Raw genomic sequence first — 27,132 nt, 5'->3', positions numbered from 1 at the left:
TTGACACAAACTGTCATCTACAAAACAAAAAAATCAGAGCAAAGATCACATGAAAGAAGAAAAACATGCATCTTGCTGAATTATTTTCTTATCCAATTTTTATTTTATTTTACTCTTCTATTTTTTGTGCATCTATCAAAATTAGATCAAAAATAGAGCCCCTACTTATGGTACATTTTTGAGGCCAGTGTTATATGTCTAAATAGATAGATTTGGATAGGAAATGGTGTGCTGGTCTGCTGTGAAAGGATGTGAAGGCCTGTGTTGTGCAGTTTTAGGGTTTTGGAGGCCATTCGCTGGTAACATTGCCAATTGTTATAAGGGTGAAGCACAGTGTCTGACATTTTATATTAACTTTACTATAAAATATATAGTAATCATATTGTAAGAATATATTAAGCCACTGTTTCCAGTGAAAATCAAATGATTTCATGGTTGGGCTAAGTCAACAGTGTTTCAAGATCTTAGCGATGCCCCTCGATGGAGTTCTAGTATTGTTTTGTGTTGCAATGGTGCTGTTGTAACTCTTTTAACATCTGCTGAACAGATGCATTTGAGCGTACTCCACAAGCCTAAACCTCTCAGGTGGCAGATGAAGCTTGCTAAAATTTTGAACTTTCCCTCTTATAGTGGCTCATGATTTCACCAAAGTGATTATTTCATAGTGTGACATGACGATTGCTCCCTGTTAAGCAGTTTACGAGAGTAGTAACCTTTGCAAGAATACACCTGTGAAGGTGATTACCTTCGAGGAGGCAGTGCACAAGTTGCAAATCGCCGCATACGAGGCTCTTTGTCCCAGAAGCCCATTGTATAGAGCGGAGGAAACCCTGTGCCGTGAGCAGCCATCTTGGATAGACAGATCATACTTGAGCCAGGATAACCTGCATACCTCCTGTGAACAGCTCAAAGCGCAAAAGACTTAATATCTGGTAAGGACAGAAGAAGGGGGGTATTTGATTGCACTCATAGACGCCCGTGTAATGTGTAATAAACGTAGAGAAACTGATATTTAAACGAAGAAACCCTTGGAAGTGTTAAGCTTTCTTGTGTTTTCCAGGAGTCAGCTAGGTGGAAAGCTAACGATGGTAGCTAACAGATGACTAATGCAAGGTTGGGTTCTAAGTCCAATATTGTGAGGCATCACATATTAAACGGTTATGGAAAAAATGCTACTGTTTACGACAAAGGGCTTGGTTTGCTTGAAATAACAAGATAACGCGTTACGTGTTTGCCATTAGCTGACAAACTAGCCTGCTAAAACTGTCGCTAGCTTTCGTTAGTTTAGTGTATTGAGGCATTTTTCATGAAATTGGGCTCAGGCCAGGTTGCGTTTCTGAACCTGTTTTTACTCAATAATGCATTTAAATCAGCTGTTTATGTGGCGATGAGGGCAGGTGGCTTATGTGCTTTGATTTATGGGATTTGTTGTTATCCGTCTCTGTCAGCTAGCAGGTGACTAGCTAACGCAAACTTGGTTGTCAAAACATCCAATTTAGGGCCGTATATTTATCTGAATTTGCCATCTAAATGTCTGTTCAAGTCAGTATCAGGTTTTATATCCATTTCCGCTTCGTAGCAGCACTCTTTTTTTCATGCATGGAGTCTAATCTCAGAGATTTAGTCATAGCGACGCTGTCATTTTTGCCGGTTGTCAAGCTAACGTTAAGCTAGTCGCCGTCGGTAAGAAACAGGCATTTCGTTAGGGTTCCATATTGAAGGGTCAACCTCCGATATCCAAGTCGGGTTTGACGATGGATTTGACTGGGCCGTCTAATTCCTTGTTTTTGTGTAGGAATAACTGTAATAAAGCGATTTTTTTTCCCCTGTACTGCAATGCTAATCCCTTAGCCGGTAGTGTATTAGCTTCTTATTTGGGTGTCCTTTTTCCAAAGAGCAGGCATACACGATTTAAAATAAATAAATAAAATTGGTCATTAAGTTAACGATGGTAACTTTTGTATGGTCGAAATTTGGATAGCTTTGCCTTCGTCGACATTTAAAGTGCTGCATCATTTCGGTTTCTGGTGTTAGTGCACTGTGTGTTAGTGGACTTTATCTTAAATTATTACCGCGTTACTTAATATTTAGTTTTTTGTTTTACTGTAAGCATGTAAACACGTCACTCATTTTTGTATCGCGGTAGCGTCCTTCAAGAGCGTATATAATAGCTATGGGGTATCACGTTTTTTTTTTTTTGTCACGTGATTTGAATGGTGGGTCTGAACATCACGGAGACAGTGTGACTATATGTGTCATGATTTCCTGAAATCACATCATCTCTTTGCCTCTATGAGGAATGTCTGTTGAGAGGAAGAAAGGCAGTGTCCCTGTTTCTCTAGAGAAAGCTTCAGGGAAGGAGAAGTGCTGAGGCTGCAGTCTGGTCACATGGTCTTGACTCGCCTTCTCCTTGACTGATACTCATGGGGTTTATTTCTATGCCATGTTTAGCGGTGGGAGGAAAAAGGGTGTAAAATGAAGTCGAATGTCACAGCCAAGTCACATTTTACTTTTGCTCTTTCTGGGGATTGTGCAAGATCAACAGGCCATCACTTTGGAGCTAGAGAGACCACATGAGGGTCATGTGACAGCAGGGAGCCTAGAAAAAGAGTGTGTGAAACAATATGTTGGGAGTTAAAAGGATGGTAGTGAGGTGTGACAGCTTCAAGGTCCTATACTAAATCATGGTGTGGAGCATAAGTGCAATGTTATGTTTTGTCTTTACCCACATTAATCACACTGTAGGGATTAATGAAATGTAAACATACATTGTGTCTACTGTGTTTGTGATTTTTCACGATGATTTCAGACTCGATAATGCGCCACAATGTAGAAATAATGTAGGTATCCACCAGTGATTACAGATTACATTTTTAGTAATGTAGTAACATAATGCGTTATTGTACTAAATTCAGTAATCACTAATTGACCCTTGTCACCAGTTATATTGTTAATTTCATTACAAAGGTTCTTCACTTATGTGAATAGTGAGCAAATGAAAAGGTACTGTGTAATTTATTACTTTTATGGAGCAACCCCAAGTCTGGTACCTGGATAGAATATGGGGATTTATAAATAGCAAGTTTATGCATACATTTTTATATATATATATATATATTATTTTTTGCTGTAGTTAGCTGCTTGTTGTTGGTGTGATTAAACACTAAAGCACAGGTCAAGTTGCAGAAGACTGTGCCAAATCTTTTCTTGGACCACCCACAGAAACACAGTCACAAAGGCACTGCTAGCGCTAAGAGTTGTTTACATCTCTTGAAAATATAACACTCAGGAACTTTTGCTCTTATTAATTAAGGGAAGTACAACTACTAGCTGTCTAGTTTTAATTTGTCTTTGTACACCTATATTTCTGTCTTGTTTTCAGTTGTCGCATTTCCATTTTTTTCCTCAGTCAAAGCTCGAGTCAATATGAGTATGTGTAAACATGAGGGTTTGTGACCCAACATTGTTTTTACTGTTATAAAAGCTGAAGTTTAATTGATAAATTTATCTGATTCAGCCTCAGTTAAGTAGCCTGCAGCGTCTTATGTCTGTATTTCAACCATGTACTCAATTTTTTTTTTATTCTGTTTCTTGCACTTTTTTTCTTCTTTTGCTGTCTGTATTTTTCCATTTATTTGCTTTTTCTATTTCCACTTTTTCTCTTGCTACATGCATTTCTAACGATTGGTCAGCTTAATTTAAACTCAATCTGCAGATGTAGAAGTACGTGCGTAAAACCAGCATTGTGTTGTGCTCGGGCACTGTGATTTCAGTTTCTAGGAACTGCTCTGACTGCAGTATAGTTTCCTTTGAACTTCATGTGAGAATGACACTGGTTTAAGGCAGATTATCTTTGCAAGTTACAGAGAAATAATTTGTCTGCTGAATGATTATTCTTTTGATTAAGTCTGAATTATTTACTACTCCTACAGCAGTTAATCGTGTACAGCAGCATCTCTATTTTAATACTGTGCAGCAGTAATAAAGGTAACTATTGCAAAAAAAAATAAATTTTCCTTCATAGAAGTACGAGATCAGTATAGAATCCATGTTTTGACAGATAACACGAAAGGTGAGAATGAGAATATCGCTGCGCTGAGCCAGTTGTGTGGTTGGAACAGCTGCCTCACGTTAGGTTCATGCAAATAGCAGTGAGAAGCAACCAACAGTAGCAGTTGTACACAACAGTACATTAGGTTTGTGATTGAGATGAGACAAAATGACAACACAAAATGTTCAAACTTGAGTAATAACGTTATAGAACATAACAACCTGACAGACTTGGCCCAAGGCCCAAAAAATGAGGATATGATATAGGATAGGATGTATATTTGAGGGTCCAAAGAGTTCAGTGGTGTGGAGGTTGGCTATTTATTTTTGGCTTTTTAAAGTTTGACAAGAAAGAAAAGTAGCATACACTGGAAAATGTGTCAAAAACATGTTTTTACAAAGGCAAGTATCGTTTTGCCATGTGAACAGTTGACCATTTACCTGCACAGCACAAGACTACAGTCCCAGAACTTTCTCCTATACCACGCCTTATGACAAAATACAGAGTAACACAGACATCACTGATGCAACAACCAACTTGTATTGTAAAAGTCATGATGCCAGTAAGCACAGTTGAAAATTTCAGATGTAACCAACTGATTCAAGTAATTGACCCTTGTCACCAACTCCCTGGGCATAAACATTTCTCACTTTGCCAACCACACACAGAGCGTAGAGACACAGCTTGGTGACCACATCACATTTGTGGTCAAGTCGCACAACTGATCCATGTACGAGTCTTGCTGCCCCTCAGAGGCAGTACTATACTTCTCGTACCTTTTTTGTTTGTTTAATATTATTCACACACACACAGACACCCGTATAACATTCTACAGTGAATTTGTTGAAGTTTTGACAAAAAAGTGTTTACATCTAAATTAGTTAAAATTAAGCTTGAAAAACAGTGATTTCATTTATATTGTGGTTGATATCAATAATCATGAATATAATCTGGTGAAAAGAAAAAAAAATAGCGTTGCAAGGTTGTTGTTTTTCTCTTTTCTTGCCTAGCCTTAGTGTTAAAGGAATTTTATACCAAAATTGATTGTTTAAAAAAAATAATAATTAAAGACTGACACCCTCATACCTTCTTACTACTTTACTTACTAGTAATTAAGATTTTAAAAATCACTGGTAAGCCAGCTGCTGGTATTTCTTTATTTTACCACAATATGGTGAGTAGTGTTGATAAGCGGTAATTACTGTTATCAGTATTTGGTATTTATAGATCCTAACAATGCCTATTAATGGACCTAGTTGTAATATAATCGTTGTAATTCTGGTTTGATTGTGAACACTGAAGCATCAGTAGTTGCTTCAGTGCTATGCCTCCCATGCAGCAGGTCTTTTGCGCTGTTGGAAATGAGCACTGTCAGCAGCAACTGTGGAATCAAACGACCACACCTTTAGTTCTCTGCATCATTTCTGCTAAGAGGTGTGTGCGTGCGTGATGTTGTCAGATTAATGGAAAGGAGTGCAAGTATGAAAGAGCCTTCTCAGAAGTGAGATTGAGACAGGAAGGTAATGGGATTCCTTCTTGAAAGTCTTTCTAATAACTGAAAAGCTCTAACACTGTTAAAAAAGATCCATCACCTCTCTGGTCTCACCCTTCAAAGGTTGTCGTAGATATGAGTACTCTGAAGTATATTTGTGATTTTCTGTAGTAGGGGTGTTGCAGACTGGCGCAGACCGTTTTTTTTTTTTTTTAATGTGACAGTACTTTTCTGCATTCATAATTCCGTCAATTTGGGCAAGGTCACCAACACCACTGGCTGAAATGAAGCCTCAAACCATGACCAGGCCTCGGCAGCAAGTGTCCAAAGAAAAACTTTAAAAGACCTTCAGAAAGCCTGCAGAACTACTGCTTAACACTACTTTAAAAAAAATAATAATAATAACACTGGAAACTTCCTTGGAAAGTTAATATAAAGGAAATGAACAGTGGTACAAGACTTTTGCAAAGTATTTGAATCATATCACCTGCTAGTTTAATATCCCTCTATCTAGTAAAAAGTATTGTTGGATAGTTCATGCATGGAAATGTACCCTCTGGTTGCTTTATGTACAATTAGAGTATAGGGATTTTCATGTTATGTTTGTCCATTTGATAAACACAATTTATTCAAAGCATTATTTATAGCATTTATTATTTAAAGTATTTTGAATGAACCTAACCAATTTAATGTAAATCACAGTTCTGGTAAATTTACTTTGGAGGAAGGTCAGTACCTTTTATGCTTGGCGTCAAAATTGTGTTTGGCAGGTTTTTCCCTTCATATTAGAAACAAAAAACAACATTGAAAAAAATCCATGTTCAATTGCTGATGAGTTAAATTTGTTTGTGTTCTTGAAGCTTTTGTGTAGTTAGTCCTTTTGGTCATGAATGTAATCAGCCTTCTCAGCTGTCTGAACCTTCACTTCAGGACTATGCTAATCCTGTAACTACTCGCTGGAATTTGTACAGCTTTTACTGGAGATCAGTAATCACACCTGTAACAGTCATTAAACAGTAAGCGGCTCCATTACTGTTACTACAGGACTTGTTGTTTTATTTATATCCACACATCGTGTTGTTTTTGCATAAAGTGCAGAAGGTGTGAGAAAGAGCTGTCCATGCTTAATTGTCTTTGTCTTTTCTTATTCATTACATCATGTGCAGTTTATTTGTATGGAGTCAAAACCTTACCAGATTAGTAAACCTCTTGCTGATCTGAGTGGAAGATTAGTGGAAGTGTTCAGGGAAACTGACTGTAAAAGTCAAATGATTATAATCTACACGTATTGACCTCTTTTAAGGAAAAGTTGCTTTTCTCTGTTAAAGGTTTAAGTGGCTAAACTGTTCTTCTGTTTTTCCTCTTTCAGAGCCACAATGGCCACCGCACCGTACAACTACTCCTACATTTTCAAATACATCATTATCGGTAAGTGATCAGTACCAATTGCCAGCAGTTTGGAGGCTCTCTAGTGACCAATATTGATGGCACTTCTCACAAACTGCACATTTATTGTACTTCCATTACATGGTGGCTTTGAGTGGGTCCAGCGTATGTCATATTAGTCCATTTTTGAAGGTAACATAACTGAGTACTTCTAACAAGGGGGTGTTCTGGCATAGGGCTGTTCGATATAACGATATATATCGGATGACGATATAAAAACGTCTATCGTTTCATTTTACGCTATCGTTTGTTTCGTGGTGTCGCAAAATAAACTGTTTACGTCAATATTTTTTCATCGTTTTGATGGTCACTGTTGTGGCTATATTAATTTCTTAAAGTTCTCTCTTTCTCTTATATTTTATATAACCACACTACAGACGGACAAGCGCCTGTTTTTATGCGTTGTGGTTAGCAACAGCGACGGTAACAGCATCGCGTGTCCGCTTGTTTATGTTCCACATACACCTTTCACAATAAAGCTCAAGATCCTGTTGACACTTTTCAAAATAAACTGAATCACGTGAAAGAGCAGATTATTTACGGATGAGAATTAAAAAACAGCCGCCAGGTGCTAAAAAATAAACCTTAGACTCAAACGTTAGAACAGGCTTTTCCCCGCAGCACGCTGTGTAATAAATACTCACAAAGAAAACGGCGGCCTTTACAACTTATGTCTAAAAATGTATAGTTTCATGCATCAGTTAACACTCGACTCCAGCTACATGACGCGCAGCTGGAAATTAAGAAGTATTTTTAGTAAGTTTTATATTGCTTTGACTTAGGTGTATGATATTGTTCACAGCAAATTTATTGGGGGTATTTTGAAGTGCAAAAGTACTTCAGACTTAATCAAAGCATAATATAGATGTACCATTAGTGAGAAAATGTTTTTCGACAATAAAAAACATTTATTGTCAAAATCTGCAGGACCACATACACTCAAGTGCATCTATCCCCGTCTGTCTCTCTCATTAAGTCCACATGAAATTTTAAGTGTAGTTGCTGACTGTCACTGAGGGTCTGCTGCATCATGCATGGGGGCAACACTTCAGGCTTGAATAGAGAACTGTTGTTCTTCTGTTATTTCCTTGGTTGACCTGAGTTTCTCTCCACAGGGGACATGGGGGTAGGGAAGTCATGTTTGCTTCACCAGTTCACAGAAAAGAAATGTAAGTGCTGCCCTGCTTTTTTTTTTTTTTTTTTTTCCTTTTTTTTTTTCTTCTTTTGACTCCTTTTCATCTCTGCGTGTGCCCCAGTGCATGTGAGATTTGCCAGGTTTAACTGGAGTGCCTAAATCTCTTTGGATTTCTTTTATACACCAGCGGAAGTCAGCAGCATAGATGTGGAGTGTGAGCTCAACAGTGAGAGTCTCTTCTTCTGTGTATGAGCCAGCTGCAGCCTCCCATTACCATTCAGCTCAGTTGTTTAGTGCTACTATTAACAAGCCAGATGCTGTGTTACTCATTCACTTGTCCACAATCGCATCCTGCCTGCACCCATACACCAGTGCACACATGCATACACACACTGGAGTGATGTAGAAGAGTGTTTCAGTGGCAGTTTCAAACAAATTGATACATCAAGAGTGTTTGCAGTTTAGACAAAGTGATGACTTTAAAGACTGCGATTAATTATTGATGCAACTGCTGCTGCCGTACAGTAGAAACAAGTTGGCTATGTGTGACCTATACATATTGAATAATGTTTGTTACTACGTAATTTTAAGTTCAAACTAGGCACGTGTTTTGTTAAAGTTCACAAAACGGATGACAGAAGAAAGACTTGAAATACAAAAACATTAGTAAGGGCAACAGTAGAATTCATTGACATACTTATTCTCCCCAGTCATGGCTGACTGCCCTCATACTATTGGCGTGGAGTTTGGTACGAGGATAATCGAAGTAAGCGGGCAGAAGATCAAGCTCCAGATCTGGGACACAGCAGGACAAGAGCGCTTCAGGGCCGTCACCCGCTCCTACTACCGCGGGGCCGCAGGGGCGCTTATGGTCTACGACATCACCAGGTAGAGCGTGCTTGTTATGTATTGATGCAGTCATGGTCACCACTTAACACAGAAGCTTTGACAGTGTACACTAGAGCTGCACGATTAATCGTTAGAAAATCGCGATCTCAATTCATACTTATGTGCGATCTCATTTCCAAATGACAACGATTTTTTTTTTTAAAAAAGAGAGACGATGACGATTGTACCGCATTTTGATCTGGGACGTAATCTGCATGAAAACAAGCGCTCACTCTTCCTGCTCAACAAATGACAAGGGCGGAGCCTTATACCACGTGATACAGGAGCTGGCTGCTAAAATTGGCAGGGAAAAAACAACGGAGAGCACGTCAGGGATGACGAGAAAGTGACTGGAGAAAATCCGTCCCGGTCAACCACCCAAACATCAATAACGGGAACCTTATACAGCGCTTCCCTATACCCGTCGAACTCCCGCAGGCACAAAGAAATTACGGAGGCTATTACTTATCACCTGACCAAAGATATGGCTCCCATCAACACTGTGCAAAATGAGGGATTTAGGAAAATGATCAACACCCTAGACAAACGCTACACAGTGCCGTCCCGCAACTATTTTTCTATTGTTGCACTACCTGCTCTATAGACGCAGTGTCGAGCAACGGTGGAGACGGAATTTCAAGCAGTACATTTTGCGGCAACGACAAAATGTGAGACATTTGTTGTTTTTATGTTTGTTGTTTTTATGTTCAGTCTCAACTGTTACAAAGTTGGTGTGCAGTTAATAAGCGCAATAAATATTTATACTGGAAAAGAAAATCGTGAGAGAATCGTGATCTCAATTCTAAGCAAAAAAATCATGATTCTCATTTTATGCAAAATTGTGCAGCCCTAGTGTACACAATAGCCATGTAGTGCATTGTGCAGAAAGAGGAAGTTAAAGGAAAGCATGAACATCTGATAACCGCACCGTTCAGCCCAGCACACCTACTCCTGAACAAATACGAATAGTTTGTGTTACTGCGTGCGACTGACCGTCTTACCCAAACTGTTAGATGGTATCAGTGGTATGCCAAGCAAACACAGCTGAACATGTGGAATGTCTGTCCAAACTGCAACCACCTCCAGTATGGCCTCTAGGGCTAAATGAGTGCCAACGCAGTGTTTTCTCTGTCATCTATGGTTGCTGTGACTATACACCTAACTATAACCATATCCTTTAATGAAAAGATGTGGCTTTCATTTGCATTCTTCTGTTTTTATGTATACATTTGTTATTAACGTGGGCCACACCAGTGTAGACAGTAGGTTGTGTTGGATAAGTAACATTCAAATTATTTCTTTTAACCTCCAGAGACCCTGTGTGTTCATATGGACTCATTATATTTGAGCTTTCCTGCACTTTCCCCTTTTTTCTGCTCAGTACTTTAAGCACTGTTCAGTTCACTGTGTTATGCTGTTGAATAAACTCATTGTCCCTATATGGGGTGGCTCTAGCTCAGGAGGTAGAGCAGGTCATCTGCTAATCTGAAGGTTGGTGGTTCGATCACTGCTACAAGGCAAATATCCTTTGGTGTGCAATATCCAGGTTAGATGGATGCATTCATTATTACATGAATAGGTGTAAATGGGTGAATTAGGAGCGTTGTATAATGTGCTCTGAGTGCTCAGTCAAAAACTGCTATATCAGAACCAGTCCATTTACCATATGAAGACATGTTTTTCTTTGTAATTACTCTGTAACAAAGTGATCACTTCCCTTTTGAAGGCAAAGTTTAGTTTATATACTTATCAGTCCAACTAATCACAGCCAAAAAGAGTTACTTTGACTGAGTTACCCTGAGCTGCTCACTTATTTCCCAAAGGGTCATCACTAGTGGATGGATTCACATATTTGATTTGGCACAGATATCTAAATTTACGCCGGATGCCCTTTCTGATGCAACCCACCTATTTATCCACACGGAGTAGCTTGTCACCGCTGAGGCTACATTTGTGCCCAAATCTTTTGCGTGCAAGACAAATGTGTTAACCACTATCTAGGAGAAATTAAAAATGTACCAGGAACAAGAGCTCGGGTCTCTGGAGGTCAAGAAACCAATGCAGAATTGTCTGTCTTGTAACCTGCCTGAAATCTTGTGAGCAGACTTCAGAGCGTCTGAATTTGTTAACTTGATGGCTCAAAATAAAATTTTGAGGACTGGTTCATTTATTGGAAAATGGAAATGAGGCTGTAACTTGGATAATGTGGCATTGGAGTTGGTAGCTGCATCGTCAGGCACAGGAGGCTGTTGATATAAATAAAGTGTATACTTATGATCTGGAGAAAGAAGTATCACTTCCAGATGTATCCATAGCTCCCAGATGATTTCCTCCATGGTTATTGTTGCCTGTATTATATGGCAGCTGCTGCCTCTTTTCAAATCCATCCTCAGAGATGGCAGGATGTTATGTCTTTGCTTGTCGTCATAGTAACTTCTGTCCCTCTGATGTCAAACAGGAGAAGCACGTACAACCATCTCAGCAGCTGGCTGACTGATGCCAGAAACCTCACCAACCCCAATACTGTGAGTACACGCACTGAAATTAATGATTGTCTTAAGCTGCACACGTGTCTCCACAGCCTCGTCTCTGCACTCTCTTTCTGCATTGATTTCTCTTCTTTTAATTGCTTTAAGTTGTCGCTATGCTGTTTATCCCTTTGTCATCCTCCTGTTAGTCTTTTTGGAGCCACTCAGCCCTGTCCATTTCTTAAATAGGTTTTTCTTGGTAAATATGATTAGCTCTAAACCTTCCTGCTCTCACTCTCAGAGGTCTGTGTTCCATCAGGGAAGTGTGTTTGTGCAACATGACACTTCCTGTTCACATTTTAGATGGCAGAAAGCAAAAAGGGATGTTTCTGTATATCCAGTCACAACTATACACAGGCTTTGTATGGAGCTGTGTTATCCACTGCTCATTTTAATGACGAGTACAAGTAAACTTTACTAAGCTAATATGAACAGTGTTAAGTTTTTGGTTTCTTTCTGGCACAGTCCACTTTAACAGAATCTGAACACTTTGAAGTTGTTAAATCTGGGACTTTTACTATGAAGTGAATCCAACATACCCAGGCCTAGCTTCTCTTTATCAAGCTACACCAATATTATTAATCCTGCTAAACATTTACACAAAGGTGGTTATCAACTTAAAGTCAACATAGACTTTTACCTAGTTTAGTTGTGAACACAAACATAGAGGCAGTGTTGGCAGCATGTGATCAGTCACAAACACAGAGGTTTACTGGTATCAGAGCTGAATTATTTTACTAACAGAGAGCAAACTGTAATGTTAGATAAATCTGAAGAAGTTAAACACATGATGCTCAATGTTCTGAGCAGAGCTTCTGCAGCCAGTGTGTGAAAGAATACAGTATGAATAGGAGTATTAAAGTGCCATACAGCACTGCAGTTAGTGACAGTGTGCTACATAACTTATTTAAAGCCAGCATGGAAATTGCCCCCCAAAATTTTTTAGTTACATACATTTGAGTAATCCCCCCATCTTTAACTCATCGGAACATCTGACAGTATTTATAATTAAATTCAGTGTGACTAGGCTCTTCTTTTAGAGCCAGCGTGAAAGAAGATGGCAAGTAAAGAAGAAATAAAATCCTATAAATCAATAATAATTATTATTCATAATTAATTTTATATGCAATCAACAAGTTAAAGGGTTAGGGGTGATATTGCTATACTAATACATGTTTTAAAAAAATAATAATTTAAGAGTTTCTTGCATGTGTAACATTGCTTGCAGCCATCCATTTTTTATTTTTTTATTTATTTTGATGCTTGTCACAAAGAGCCAAAATCTTTAGACGGTCCCTAAGAAAAAAAACAACCCAAAAACCCACTTTCTTACAAAGATCCACCGGATCTTCTAGGAATTATAATGTATTTTTTTTCAGAGGACTGATTGGTGAGCGGGCGCTGATTTCTGTACAAGTTGATCTCTTATCTAATATAAACTTCAGCATAAGTTACCATGGTGATGTATCCTGGGAAGTGACCCCACTTCTAAACACTAAAAAGACTGGAGATAAACCTGAGGCCTTTACTATGAAACAGAATGTGCTTCACAGAAAAGGCCTCAGGTTGAGGGAAAGAAATCAAAGAATTTGTTTTCATGTCCCTAAACAGTATATACAGCTGTCCTTAATATATTTATAACAGATTAGAATAATTTTGATCAGTCTAATAGGTTAAATGTGTTTCATCTGAGCTGTAAAGATGAGGATTCTTCTAAACTTGTGTTAATGTTGTGAAACGGGCAGATCCGACTCCACTGACAGGTGGTTTCTGATCTTGTTTGCATGCATACCAGAGAGGAGAGCGTCAAATCACAAATGAGTGTTCAGCGCACATAGCACTGTGGGCAGTGATGACTGTACATCTTCCAAAAGCAAAAGCCAAAACTACGCTGAGCTGTGAAATAGAGAACTGCTGTTTGTGCTGAAGTATTTAAAATTGGCAAAGTGGTGGCACTGTTGGTGTTGTCACAGCATCTGCCCCAACTCCCAACATCTGCCTGCCTTGGTTTTAGACGATATAATTGATGCAAGACAAAATACTTTACAACTCCACAACTTTATTAGTGCAAAAAAAAACCCCATCAATGTATTTTCACTTAAAGTTTTACACACACAGTACGGTAATATTATGTTGAAGCACCGTACGTATCACTCGGCGAGGCTCCTGCCTACGATAGCCTTAATGCTCCGACAATCCATCAAGCCGTGCGGCTTCGTAGCTTGCGAAAGTCGTACTAAAACATTTTTTGACAGATTGTTGAGCGCCGTGTACCACATAAAATTGGTTCGAGGTCAGTAAGCACAACCAGAATTCATACATAAGGTGCACCGGATTATAAGGGGCACTGTCGATTTTTCAGAAAATCAAAGGATTGGTTTTAAGTGTGCCTTGTTTTCCGAAAAACATGGTAATAACGACGGCCCGCTAGCATGCTCCACCAAAAATTGTGCTTTGGTGTGTATCTGACGGACGAAAGCCAAACTAGTTCATAACCACTGAAGTTGCAGCATTTTTACAAACCAATTGTGGTTCAGCTGTTTCATTCAACGATCCGCTTTTCCCTCCCACGTGTGTATGAAAACAAAGGCACTGCGCATGCGCATTTTAGCCATATTCTATCGCGATATTTCATTTTCTTATCATTGCCTAACAATGCCGGTATTAGCCCTAGTGCTGAACAATTCTGCAGTAAAAGCAAAAGAAATTGGCACGTAAAAGGTGGTGTGCAGCAGTTTTGGTTTAGTCATTTTGTCACTCTTTTAGAAAGAAGTTCAGTAAATCTCTAATTACATTGCAGTTGCTAAGGATCCTGTTGAGCACACGTTCTCTCAATCAATATCTTAAAATTAGCTCAGCAACGTAGTGGAGTCTTCCTGGATTGCCCTTGGCTTTATTATCTCTCAAAGGATTAGACAGCAAATTTCTCCCAGACAAAGTGTCCAGGGGATCGTCTCACACTCTCTTCCCTTGTGTTTATCATTAGGTGATCATTCTCATAGGAAATAAAGCCGACTTGGAGGCCCAGAGGGATGTTACGTATGAGGAAGCGAAGCAGTTTGCCGAGGAGAACGGTGAGCGAGACGTCAACCGGTGCATGCTGGGAGGTTAAGGTGGAAAAGGGTTTCAGTGGGAGGCAATTCTATCCATTTACATCTGTCTAAGAATAACTTTCAACAGGATAATATTCACAGGATTCTTAACAAAATGTCCACAAATATTGACACTAAAATGAGTTTTCTGTGATCTGTCTCTAAGATGGTTTTGATTTGAACTCTATTTAAAAAAAAAAAAAAAGGGTGGGGGCGAAGCCAAGATTAACATCCTTCTGTTTACTTTGGTGGGACAGTAAATTCTAGGAGAAATGGAGCAATATTAATTAAAAGAGGGGGTGAATGATGACTTGGTATTTGAGGTATGCACACTTGGCGCTGTGTTTTAGTGACTCGGTCATTGTGTCTGTTTTATGTTGAACAGGTTTGTTGTTCTTGGAAGCCAGCGCAAAAACGTAAGTCTGCACAACTTCAGCTTTCCAGTTCCTGCAGAACAAGATCCGATCAGCCGTCTTCTGTGTAGCTCACATTTGTGTGTATGCCCTGTCTGTTTTCAGAGGTGAAAACGTTGAGGACGCCTTCCTGGAAGCTGCTAAGAAGATCTACCAGAATATCCAAGATGGCAGCCTGGACCTGAATGCTGCCGAGTCGGGGGTTCAGCATAAGCCCTCGGCCCCTCAGGGCGGCCGGATAACAAACGAACCACAGCCCCAGAGGGAAGGCTGCGGCTGCTAATGACCAAGCAAAAAGCCCCTTTGCCCCATTTCTCCCACTGTCTGTCTGTCTGTCTGTCTGTCTGTCCCCCCCACCCCCACCCCCCCACCCCCTCCTTTCCTGTCCTACCAATCCCCTCCATTCCATCCACCACCTCTGTGCATTCACACCCCATCCCCTCCCACTGCACCAGGTGCTGCGTGAGAGCAGGGCTGCGGAGGGAAGGAACAGAGGGGGGTGAATATCGACTTGGGCCAGGCTGAGCTGGGCTTTGTGGACTACATCTCCCCCTTCTCCTCCTCTTCCTCCTCCTCTTTAATCTCGATCAGTGTATTGTCATCCAATAACTCTTCTTCTTCCACCCCCCCACAAACCTCTCACACCATTCAGCCTAGTTCCCTCCATCATAGTATCATAGAATCCACCACACATTACACAGGTCACTGACACTTTAGATAGATGTAATGTTCATACGATAATGATAAAGCAAGACTGTTTTTTTTATGTTGGATTTTATAGCTATATGCGAAATGTAAACACTGCGTTAAGTTTCATCCACCACCAATCAGTTGGAACTAAATTATATTCCCAGAGTCCGCCTCCCCTGCATGGGTTACATTTCCTGTATTTTATCAGCACACGCAAATGTGATATCTCACTCGTGCTTATTTGCTTGGGAGCAGAACGCAATGGTGATGAAGTCATGTATCAAGCAGCCACACGGGTAGACGCTCTTAAGCATGCGTCCAGGAATGTGTAGTTGAGGGAGCTTTTTCCAGCGGTCTCGATTCAAACCTGCCTGTGTCTTTTAAATTCTGCTGTCTCTGCTTTGGCACAGTCCTTTGCCAGATGTGGCAATGCTGATATTCTCAGAAAGAAGGGGGGGGGGGGGGTCTAGAAAACTAGGAATTACCCAGAAATTCTTTGTGGATTATTCCCCGGGCCTCTCCGCTGAGTTATTACATGGAATATTGGGTGTTTTCCAGCTTGTCTGTGTTTGTATAGACGGAGCTAAAATGACACTTTAACAACAACAACAGCCACCCTGTGACTTTTTTGTTTGTTTTTGTCACACAAAGATTTTTTATTTTGCACCAGCTCTTCTTCATCTCCCATTTCACACCCAAACTCTCCCTCACGTCACGTATAACAAGATTGTCTTTACCAGCATTTTCTTTGTCATTGTTTGTTGCCTTATTATTATTAATGTTATTACTCTGGAATCTTTGTTTTGCTGCACTTGCTCTTCACACTGCTCTCTGAATTCAATTCGATTCAATAAATCAGCTCTTTTAGATTCATTGTCACATTTTACTGAAACAAATAACCGAAGTACTTGAGGTAGTCTGCGCGGTCACAGTATCTTAAATGGCCAAGGAGCAAAGTCCCGACTGTTTAAGTGTAAAAATATACTCGTCCCTCCTGTATAATCAGCAAAGCCGCACTAAAGAGCCCATTTCTTCTGCCTCCTATAAAGCGACATCAAGCAGTGTGCCCCCCGAAACATGACAAAGGAAAAAAAATCGGTCTCCTTTTTCAAGTACGAATATTTGTACCATAGTGTTTCCCCGATTGGACAGCTGTATATATTGCTTCTTAACTACTGGTGATGACCTCGCTACTGTACTTTGAATTTAGAAATTTATTTGGTCGCTCTGCCAATTTCTGTACAGTTGGTGTGCTAGTGGGTTGCCTGTAATTCATGCTTGGGAAAAATTCTGTAACATAGTTTCTATTAATAAATGTATGTAAAGGACAGATAACTAGACACCCTCCCCCATCACCCCGTCTGCACACTACTGAACCTGCCGATTGGTTGAGGGGTGAGGAAGCGGATTGAGATGATGCGCAAACTAGTATTTATGTCTGCCTTGATTCTTATATCTGTAACGGAGCGGAGAGTGGGGCACTCTGATGTTTATATTCTGTTTTCTTTTTCCACCCCTTCATCGCTCCTGTATGGGAGGGGCTGCATCGCTGTCTTAACTCTTTTGGGGAGTGGGGGATTGGTTTGTTATTGTGGGAAGTGGGACGGCCGGGTCTTCCTTTTATTTTTTTTTTCCTGTGTCCCCCACCTGTTCTGCAGTTTGAGTGACCACTTCCTGCTTTTGTCTAAGTACAAAAAGAAACGTACATATGTATAAATTTTTAAGGAGCTGTGCTAACATTTAAATGCGTTCTCTTGCGTGTATATGATTTTAAAATGTTGACATTTTGATTTTAATGAAAAAAATACTCTAGACAGAAAAAAATAAATTATACATAACCTGTTGCTGTGTCCTTTTTTTTTAAATCTGTGGCTGCAAATGAGAAGAGCACTTTTAATATCCTGTCTACTACAAGCAATGAGCATCACACCGTTCCAGTTTGTGCTGGAGGTATCGTGTTAGCACAAGACACTGTCTGAAATTTTGCAGTGACAAGAAAAAGCTCTACCTAGATGTTATCATACTCTAACTATTTTATGTGGGAGAGAAAAGTCAAATGGTTTCTGAAAGATCATTTCTTTCACTTCACAGCCAAAATGACCAAATAAGCCATACACAAAATGTATTTCAAGTAGCACAACTGCTTTGTTTTTTATTGCAACGAAAATTGCACCAAGGGGAGAAAGGGGGGGGGGGGAACGACATTTACAAGTGAAAGTTTGTGTACAAAATTGGCGAGGAGGCTTAGACACAAAATTCGAGTAGTGGTATGGTTGGTACAGGAAGTTTTTCATCTTTTTTTTTTTAAAGAAGCCAACACTGACAGTACCATGTTGAAGTCAAGGCAACTAGCAGTTGATTTTTGTCCTCAGGCATCGCAGTCAGACGGGGCACACGGGGATGACACGACAACACAAATACTGACACTGTGTGAGAGATGCAGGTGAGGAAAGAACATGTGGTGAAAGTGGAATCTGACGAGTTCTTTCAGTCCGTATTGGTCACCTTCTCACATCATTTTGTAGCACAGCAAGTGACAGCTCCATAAACATTTCAGTCCAGTGTTTCCCCCAGGATTTTTTTTTCTTCTGGGGTGAAAAGGCCTCAAAACAGCATTCAGACCATTCGAACATGCGAGGAAGGCCCGTCAGAGTCGGAAATGCTGTTTCAGTCTGTTACCCCCTCCTAACAGATCAGACAGCGTGCTGCTGTGGGGCCAGTCTGCTACTGATGGCTTTTATGACATGTAGTGAAAGTTGAATCAAACTTGTTTAGTAAAAAGAAGTCCAGTCTAAGGACAATGCAAATCAACAGATCCACTGAGAACCCTGGTCCCTCTCCCAGTATAGACTGGAAACAAAGTTTTTTTTTGGTATGGCAGACATGGAAATCCAAGAAACACGCCTAAAACAGCCATTCTCAACCACTTGATAAAAGCGTGTTTCTGCACTTGTAAAGTGTCAAGAGTAAGAACAGCTCTGCCGGTAAGTGTTTAAGGCACTAATTGTTACCCAAGTGTGCAGAAAAGCAGAACTGTGAAGGCTAGAGGCTCATCCTGCCTCATTTGCTCGCTCCCATTATAACATTATGGCACGTGGTTGCAAATACTGCAGAAGAGCATTCATACAAAAACACTGACACAATTCCATCACTCAGCACACAACCAGACATTGATGGCATTAAAAAAAAACAAGAAAATGTAGGGGCATGTGGGACAAAACACAGAGTCTTACAAACACTGTGAGAAGAGAAGTTCCTTAACACTTACATTTAAAAATGGCATTTGTGTTACAAAGGCAAACTACAAGATGAGGTTAAGCATTTTTGTTTTTGTTCACTGTTGTCAGCATTAATGATTAAAAAAAATGAAACACTAACAGTGATGGAAACAATTATCACAAGTCTTTTTTTTAATACTCGAGTCAGTGATAAAGGGAAGAAACCAAAAACATAAGACATGATCATTTCAAAAAGAAAAATCAACCACGAAAGGTTACGTTGATGAAAGATTTGGCCCCTCGCCTCATGTGAAGGCCAAATGACAGTGTTTATTCATAGTTAAGGCTTTTCAATGTTACAGACTGTCTGATGGCATCTACATAAAGCTTTCTTTGATTCAGTCCGGAGTAACCACAGGCTTAAGTGTTTCAGAACATACTAGAGTATGTGTGAACCTACACCTCTGCTGCTCTCCAGCATGAGCTGGGCCTGGGCAACAGTTGGCCCACATGCATGGAGGGGGGGGGGGAAGGGTAGTGTAACATAAAATGTTATCATTTTTATGTCTGATAGTGTCACATTCTAGGCGCTACCTCTGAACAATGTCACTGATCTCTTTGACGGAGGACAGCAGCTTGCTGAAGTCCTGCTGTGCACTCGAGCCCCCGGTGGCATTGGGGCAGATCTGAAGCTCTCGCAAGCTGCTCTCAAGCTTGTTGATGGCCTCGCGAAAGGCAAACTTGTTCCTCATCTGCTGAATGGAGTCAACATAGCTCACGCAGTACTTTGACAGGTTCTTGCCGGCCTCCAGCACGGCGCTGTGGCTACCCGTTTGCTCGGAGTTGCGGGAAATGGCGGCGCGGAGCAGCTCGGTGCCCTCCAGCACCATTTCGCGTGTCACGGCTGAGTTTGGAGTGCGCTCGGAGGCCTGGCGGGGTGCAGTCTTGCGGAGGGAGGATCGGGTTTTCGCTAGAGGGGTGAATGCAGTAGGTGAATTTGGATCGTTGGGGGAGGTGAGGGGAGAAGACAAACCTCCAAGGCTCTGGCTGGAGGGGGAGCTGGTTACTGAAGTGGAAGAGGCGGAGGTCTTTAACGGTTGAGGTTTAGAGGTGGAGCCCAAGGGCAGCTTCTTGGAGGCCTCACTCAGGGGTAAGCGGGCTTGGTCACTGGGAGTGGCTGTGTGGTGGGGATCTGAGATGGAAGGGAGGCACTTAGCTTTGATTTCTGAAGCAGTCGGGGAGGGGAGCTCTTGAGTGGGGCTGCGGGAGACCTTGCCCGTTTTTGCATTAGTGGGTGGTGGAGGTGGGGCTGGCTTGGGTTTCTGTATTTTTACTCGATCCCTGCTGGAGGAGAACTCCGTGTGCTTGTTTCTGCGAGCCCTGCACTCTTCTCCAGCTGCCCCCATAGGAGGGAACACATTGGGCTTCAGAAGCTCGGCATGCAGAGCGCTGGTCTTGGAGCTTTCTGGCCCTGACACACTGGGTCTCTTCACCACCTTAGGTGTCAAAGCCTTGGGACTCGAACCAGGACTGAGATCATTATCTCTGCCTAAGAAGGTGGATGAAATATCTGGAGATGTATTCAGGCGTGGTGGGGGAGTCAGGGTGCCCATCCGTGGCGCATTCTCTCCTTTCTGCTGCTTTCGTGGCAGAGCTGGCTTGCCCCCGACGGTGCCTGTGTCGAAGCGGCGATGGCTCAGATCTCGCGGCAGTGTGACAGATTTACATTCTGTGCCATCTGAGCCAGTGGGCATGGGCCAGAAAAACCTAGAGTTAGAAAAAGGTTCCTCCTCACTAGGTGGAGTTGTTGCTCCCTTTCCACCTGGGCTAGTCACTACAAGAGGTAACTTCTTTCTAGGGCAAAAAGGTACTGGGTAGGTAGGAGCCCCATTAGTTATACCTGCTGCTCCATTATTATTCGTACTGAGGAGGCCATGTATGGCGTCATTAATGCCCAATGATGCCCCGTTGTTAAAGATGTCACTGTCTCGAGGATCTTGAGTAACGCACCTCCTGTCAGAGAGGCAGTCTCCTTTAAAAGAGGAGCTGCGTGTGGGAGGAGTTGGCGCACTCTTTTTCTTTTTCTTGATGAGGCTGAGAAAGCCACGCGTCTTGTCCTTGTCCTTGGGCAGCAAGCGATCGTCCTCATTCAGGTTGCTGTCCAGGAGGGGGCGCTCTTTCCTGGGGAGCATGGGTGACGACACAGCCCCCTCCGTTTCCAACAGATCTGTGGAAGAGCATAAAAGAACCAGGGGACTATCAGCAAAGGCAATCAAACAACTATAGATTTTTATTTGTATTTTTTTCTAAATAGTTTTTTTTTAAAAAGCGTAAAAGCAAGCTCCACCAGTGTGTCTGCCAAACATATTTAGAGCAATGTCAGGGCAAAGAGAAGGGCAGGACAGCAGATCATGTATAATTAAGTCCTCACAGCTGGAGAAAAAATGCTTTGGTGGGAACAATCCTTATTATGTGGTTACAGCCAAACAATTCAGTAAGAACTTGATCTTGCAGGTTGTCAAAAGCTCAGACCGTCTTTACTTCAAAGGGAAATTGGTGGTGAGACATTGTTTCATACCCACAGAATGTTTTGTGGTCCTTAATTCTTACCGATTATTAAGATTATGAATGTGAGCATCAAATACTGCACTACTTATTTCAGGGTAATGTAAATAAAGTGTGAAGGTATATTTAACAACTAGCAATAAAGGCACCAGGCATACTCTTTAAGTTCATGTCACCTGGGCTCTCTGTATCTCGGCTGTCTATGTTGCTCTTGCGAGGTCTGGTCTTGGTGGGCAGCTCCGGAGCCTGCTGGATGGAGCCTAATGTCTTCTTTCCTTTCTTTCCCAACTCCTTTTCCACCTCTGAAATCACAAATACAAGAAGGTTTGGACATATTAGCAACAAACAACAGGCTTGAGTGTGTTTACATCAGGATATCTATGTAACACACTCAAGCCTGAGGAGTATCAGAACAGTTTGCCCCAAACTGAAGAGGTTTTAGACAGAAAAGAAATGGACACTGACCATCAGAGATGCTGGATTCCTGGAACATGGTCTCAAAGGCTTGGTGGGTTTCAGCAAAAGTTGGACGTTCTGAAGGGTTCCACTTCCAACCTGACAAAAAGAAAAGGAAAACAAAAAGTTATTCCAAAACAGAAGCGTGCCTTTAATCATGTTTTTACAAGATGGGTTGTGGTACTCACAGGCCATCATGAGCTCATAGACCTTCTCGGGGCAGCCCTCTGGTCGATCCATACGATAGTCTTTTTCTAACAGTTCATAGACCTGGGACAGGTCGATGCCAGGGTAAGGAGACATGCCATATGTGGCAATCTCCCACAGCAGCACACCAAATGCTGCAGGAACAAGTTGAACAAGACAATAAATCAAAAAAGAACAAAGTCAAAGACTACGAATTGAGATCATGTGAGGAATATGTGCAAAATTAGAATGAGGGAAATTAAATTTGTTTCACATTGTTTAACAGCAGAGTAAAAGACAGGAGCTCACCCCAGACATCAGACTTAATCGAGAACTTGTTGTAAGCCAGACTCTCTGGAGCTGTCCACTTGATCGGGAACTTGGCCCCGGCATGAGCCGTGTAGGTATCTCCAATCATCAGCCTGCTCAGGCCAAAATCTGCAACCTTCACCAGGTGGTTCTCCCCAACGAGACAGTTACGGGCTGCCAAGTCCCTACAGAAGAAAAAGCAGTTATGAGAGGAAGCGATGAATGGGAAGCTGTATAGAAATGCTGACTTTGAAAATGAGAAATGAGAATTTATTAAGCTGATATGAACCCAAAAGAAAAGAAACAACAGAACAGCAGTGTGTTTTGTTAGAGAATCCTCTCAGGTGCCATATTTCTACAGATGAGTTGTGGGGTAAAAAAAAAAAAAAAAAAAGAATAAATTTACAATTGCAAGCTGAGTCGTGTCAGGCTTAAAAATTAAAATCCAGTTTCACAAATATGTAAGTCATAAATCATATCATCGCTTCCAAAAGATACGGCTGGACGTGCCAGAACAAACAAGCTTTGCTACAACATCAACTTGTCTGTGATACAATGAGAGTGTGAGAGGAGCACTGCTCAGGAAGGAGAGGGGAGGAAAAAAAGAAAAATAAGAGAAAATGAGATATGAGGTCAAAGGTGTTTTTTGTCCCTTCCAGCTTAAAACTGAAGATGGGTAAAAAAAAAAAAAAAAAAACAATAAAAAAACATCTGTCTTACTGTCTTATAAACCCAGGACAGGTTAGCAAGTTTGCTTTTTAGGCCTTCGAACCCACCTGTGTATAAAGTTTTTTTTCTCCAGGTATTCCATGGCAGAGGAGATCTGTGTGGCCATGTGTAGCAGCACCACAGCATTGACCTCCTCTCTGTTGCACTCCCTCAGGTAGTCCAGCAGGTTACCGTGGGTCATGAACTCTGTGATGATGTAGAACGGGGGCTCCCGTGTGCACACGCCTGCCAAAAACACGAGTCCCGCAACACAAATCATCATCTCACAGCTTTTCTTGGGCGCAGTTTTTATTCCAGATGCAACCCCAAAGTGAACCATCTCTCCTCCTGGCTTGTTAGGCAAACACGTGTACACATCTACACTATGGAGCCACTAAAAACAAAATACATCATTTCTAACAGAAGATTTTGCGTACATGTGTTACATTTAAACAGTGTTTATGTAAAACCCCCACATTAAAGCAATGATTGTTGTTTTTAGTCACATACCTAACAGCTGCACCAGGTTAGGGTGTTTGATCTCTTTCATAACCGCAGCCTCCTTCAGAAACTCCTCCACCTCCATCGTATCTTCCTACACAGTTTATGGAAAGAAAGAAAAAAAGAAAAAAGAAAGTGAGGACAGCAAAGGATGGCTGGGTGCAGTTGCATCTGTGCTACACCAGATGGTAGCATTATTCAGCCAAATTAAAACCATAGCTTGGAATGTTAATATGTAACACCAGTAGTTGTCAAAATGTTTCCACATGAGTAGGTGGATGCTAATCTTCTCTGTCTCCGTACCTTTAGTGTCTTGACAGCCACGGTGAGGTTGTACTTCTTCCAAACGCCTTCGTACACTTCCCCATACTGGCCCCCTCCTAGTTTGTGCTTCATGGTAATGTCAGTGCGCTCCATCTCCCACTTATCGTAGTTGGGAGAAACTCCATAGATGGTGGGCTTGTTACGCTTCGGCGCTGGGTAGTGCAGTGTCGTGATGAGGCCATCGGCCACGGTGGAATGGTGGTGCACCAGCTCGGCCAGTGTGTTGAAACGGCTGTCAGATGAGACGTAAAGCTGTAGAGGGGGGGGAGAAAGAGAGATTCTATATTTGAGTGGATGCAAGAGATTAGAGATCAGATTTTCTTAGCCTATTAGAGGCTCGTACAGTATTTGGCAGGTGGAAGGATACTGGACAGAACAAAGTGGACAGATTTTCTAGCCTTTTCAGAACAAAAACTGATTTTTGTTCCACAATGTGACTTCTGCCTTCTTTTATTCTTGTGAATAGGCTCTTTGCCTAAGGACTGTGGAGGGAGGAAAAAAAGGAAAGAAAGAGAACAACCTTGACTGCGGTGAAGAGTCCGCAGAAACCTCAAGACGATTTAATGTTTTAAACCATGACCATTTACTAAATCTAGGAGGGGGAAGAAAAAAAGAGCTTACCAACATGAAAATCTTTTTTCTTTTTTTTTCTTTATTCAGAGCAGTGTTAATAACAGAGCCAATGTGCAACAAAACCTGCAGCTCCAGGGAGTGCTGAGGTAATTTCAAATTATTGGCGAACTCTATCATACCAGACGCTTGACTTGTAGCTCAGTGGGAGGATGGAAAACAATATGCGATGGGGAACCAAGTGTATGTATGTGTGTGTGAGAGAGAGCGCCTGTGTTTGTCCATTCGCTTCTTTGTATGTGTGTGCATACTTGGCTGCATCTGTGCTAATGCATGTCTTTGCATGGGCGTCAGTGTCTGGCCAGGCCTCGCGTCTGCTGGTCATTATGAGAAGCACAGTGGCAGTTAGAGGCATTCTTCTCATAGCTGGCGTTCCTAAACCTAGTTCACCTCGCTCCATCACAAACAGCAGGGTGACACGGCCAAAAGTGGCTTCTCGACCGATATAGCCTTTGAGGGGAGGAGGGGGGAATCCCACTCAAGAAATTCAGCCACCTACGTGGATCTGCCATGAACATTAAATACTGGTAGTCTGCATTTTTAAAGTTCTTAAAATAAACCTTCTTTTAAGTTGTTGGCCAGCCTCAACTCCAAAGGATTTAAGCAAAATGTTACAATTAGAAGTACAGAAACATGTAAAACTTGTAGGTCTTTAGTCTTGAATAAAATTAAATCAAGCACGAATTAAAAACAAATCTCTTTCATCTTTTTTTTTCCCCTCTAGAGACACTCCACATTTAAAACTTAAGAGTAAGACTAGTGTGACAGTGGATTGTGCAAGCAGGAGGTTGTTTAATCCTTTCTTTGTGCTGGTGCAATTATACCTGCAGCACTGTTGCCACTGCTAGCCAATATAAATAATAGGCCTTCTTGTCCCCACTGGTTTTCCATCATTCTTCGGCCGGAATGACGGTGGAAATGGTATTAAATTATACAATTGTATTTTGTGTGGTTTTAAATATGCCATTAAAAATATTTGATTTAATTTGACTTGTACAGTGCCCGTAAGGCAAGACAGGAAGGCAGCATTTAGTGCGTATTAGAGTGAGTGTATGTGAGTTGGTAATGCTGTGATACTCAAGGAGACAACAATATGAACAATATGTGCAAGTAAGTTAAACGATTACTTCCTATAGATATTTTTGGCAAGAACACAGCACTCTATAAAAATACACTTACTAAATTAAATGACTTCACACAGGGATTGGCCTATTGTGGCTTGCTGGTGTGTGTGTGTGTGTGTGTGTGTGTGTGTCGTTAATTAATTAAATTACTTAAAAACACTGAGCTAGAGTTTTGAATGCGTTGCAAGCACACACATTTAAAAACTATCATGAACACACTGTTAGCACTACCTGATTACCAAGACGTGCTGGCCAGTCAGATACAGATGAACCATCCAAGTACCAACTATTGTGAAAGCATGTGAGAAAACAACCACTTAGAGACATGGAGTAAGTTGGAAAAGTGCTTGTAAAGAACCCATTTAAAAAAAACAAAAAAAGACAAAAACATAAATACTTTCTTATCGTGTGACTCTTTCTCTCCGCTGATACCCACCTTGCCATCAGACGCAGTGTTAATCCTGTAATGGTACACTCTCCCCTCATACCGCAGAGAAATGGACCTCTGACCGGGGCTGCTTTCGCTTTCACGGACCAGAAAGCTCCCGTTGATGCCCGAGCTGAGCAGGTACTCTGCCGCGTTCCGTGACACGGGTCCATGGTACCAGCTGTGCTTCTCCAGGCTGTTGACTGGGGTGATGTAGTTGGACGGCACCCAACCTTGGCCATTCTTGGTCTGTGCTTCACACCACTCGCCGTTATGATTGTAACCCAGCACACGCAGCTTCTCCCCTAGTCAACATAGAAAGTCAACATTATTATATCATGTCTGGAATATTGTAATTAATTATTCAGTAGTTGCAAAAACTCCTCGGAATGTCTCAAAGTTGTTTGGAACACCCCTACAAGACTTCTGGTTGAGTCTTCTAAGTACTCCGATCACACTGTTGCCAGTTCACTTACACTGACTCTCTATTAACCTCAGAGTCCATTTTAAGATTCTGATTTTGACTTTTAGAGCTTTATTTGACTTTTACATTCATAGACAGAGCTTTTGCAAAAGTGGCCCCCAGACTCTCCCTGCGACCCTGAGATCTGTGGATTTGCTAATCTCTTTCAAAAACCAGCTAAAAACTCATCTTTTAAGACTTGGGTTTGGTTAACTTTTGTTCTCATGACCTGACATTTAGTTTTGAAGCACTTTGTGATGTTTATGTTGAAAGGTGCTATCCAAATAAAATGCAACTTATCCTGAAGACACCATAATATGAAAACATTTTGAGAATAAACTATTCATATACACAACATAAAAGACATAAAAAAAACATACACAATTAAATAATGATGGTGGCCTATTTTTGCTTTTAAATTAAATAATTGTGTAATCTTTGTTGTTTGGCAATAAACAGCCAAAGTAAACTGAGACCTAATCTTTG

General features: G+C 41.2%; 2 protein-coding genes across 5 annotated transcripts in view; one reads left to right on the top strand and one right to left on the bottom strand.

Annotated features, from left to right (window-relative positions):
- The first annotated feature begins 803 nt into the window (after positions 1-803).
- Positions 804-17,578, top strand: rab14l (RAB14, member RAS oncogene family, like). The gene is made up of 8 exons (XM_084935254.1): positions 804-932; positions 6,913-6,971; positions 8,105-8,158; positions 8,835-9,012; positions 11,471-11,537; positions 14,527-14,614; positions 15,018-15,048; positions 15,151-17,578. Exons 2-8 carry the CDS (start codon positions 6,920-6,922, stop codon positions 15,326-15,328), a joined length of 648 nt encoding a protein of 215 aa, XP_084791380.1. The 5' UTR covers positions 804-932; positions 6,913-6,919; the 3' UTR covers positions 15,329-17,578.
- Positions 17,579-17,856: 278 nt separating this feature from the next.
- Positions 17,857-27,132, bottom strand: part of abl1 (abl oncogene 1, non-receptor tyrosine kinase) — a 35,627-nt gene continuing 26,351 nt past the window's right edge. For all 4 annotated transcript variants that reach the window (XM_084935249.1, XM_084935250.1, XM_084935251.1 and 1 more), the window contains 9 exons: positions 26,193-26,488; positions 23,982-24,254; positions 23,688-23,772; positions 23,246-23,423; positions 22,470-22,654; positions 22,163-22,315; positions 21,984-22,073; positions 21,695-21,820; positions 17,857-21,180 (listed from right to left, as the gene is read on the bottom strand). In XM_084935249.1, the coding sequence (XP_084791375.1) occupies positions 19,544-21,180; positions 21,695-21,820; positions 21,984-22,073; positions 22,163-22,315; positions 22,470-22,654; positions 23,246-23,423; positions 23,688-23,772; positions 23,982-24,254; positions 26,193-26,488 (3,023 nt within the window). In that variant the 3' untranslated portion in view covers positions 17,857-19,543. The remainder of the gene's footprint in view (positions 21,181-21,694; positions 21,821-21,983; positions 22,074-22,162; positions 22,316-22,469; positions 22,655-23,245; positions 23,424-23,687; positions 23,773-23,981; positions 24,255-26,192; positions 26,489-27,132) is intronic.

The sequence above is a fragment of the Perissodus microlepis genome, chromosome 7 (assembly GCF_051167445.1).
Source record: "Perissodus microlepis isolate ML-2025 ecotype Zambia chromosome 7, ASM5116744v1, whole genome shotgun sequence".
Taxonomy (NCBI): Eukaryota; Metazoa; Chordata; class Actinopteri; order Cichliformes; family Cichlidae; genus Perissodus; species Perissodus microlepis.
Note: the sequence above shows the minus strand (reverse complement) of the source record. Positions and strands in the feature narration are given on the sequence as shown.

Coding starts and splice junctions, on each gene's coding strand:
- rab14l (XM_084935254.1), top strand. CDS start 6,920: ATGGCCACCGCACCGTACAACTACTCCTACATTTTCAAATACATCATT. Junction 8,159..8,834: donor CCAGTTCACAGAAAAGAAAT/GTAAGTGCTGCC, acceptor TATTCTCCCCAG/TCATGGCTGACTGCCCTCAT. Junction 9,013..11,470: donor ATGGTCTACGACATCACCAG/GTAGAGCGTGCT, acceptor GATGTCAAACAG/GAGAAGCACGTACAACCATC.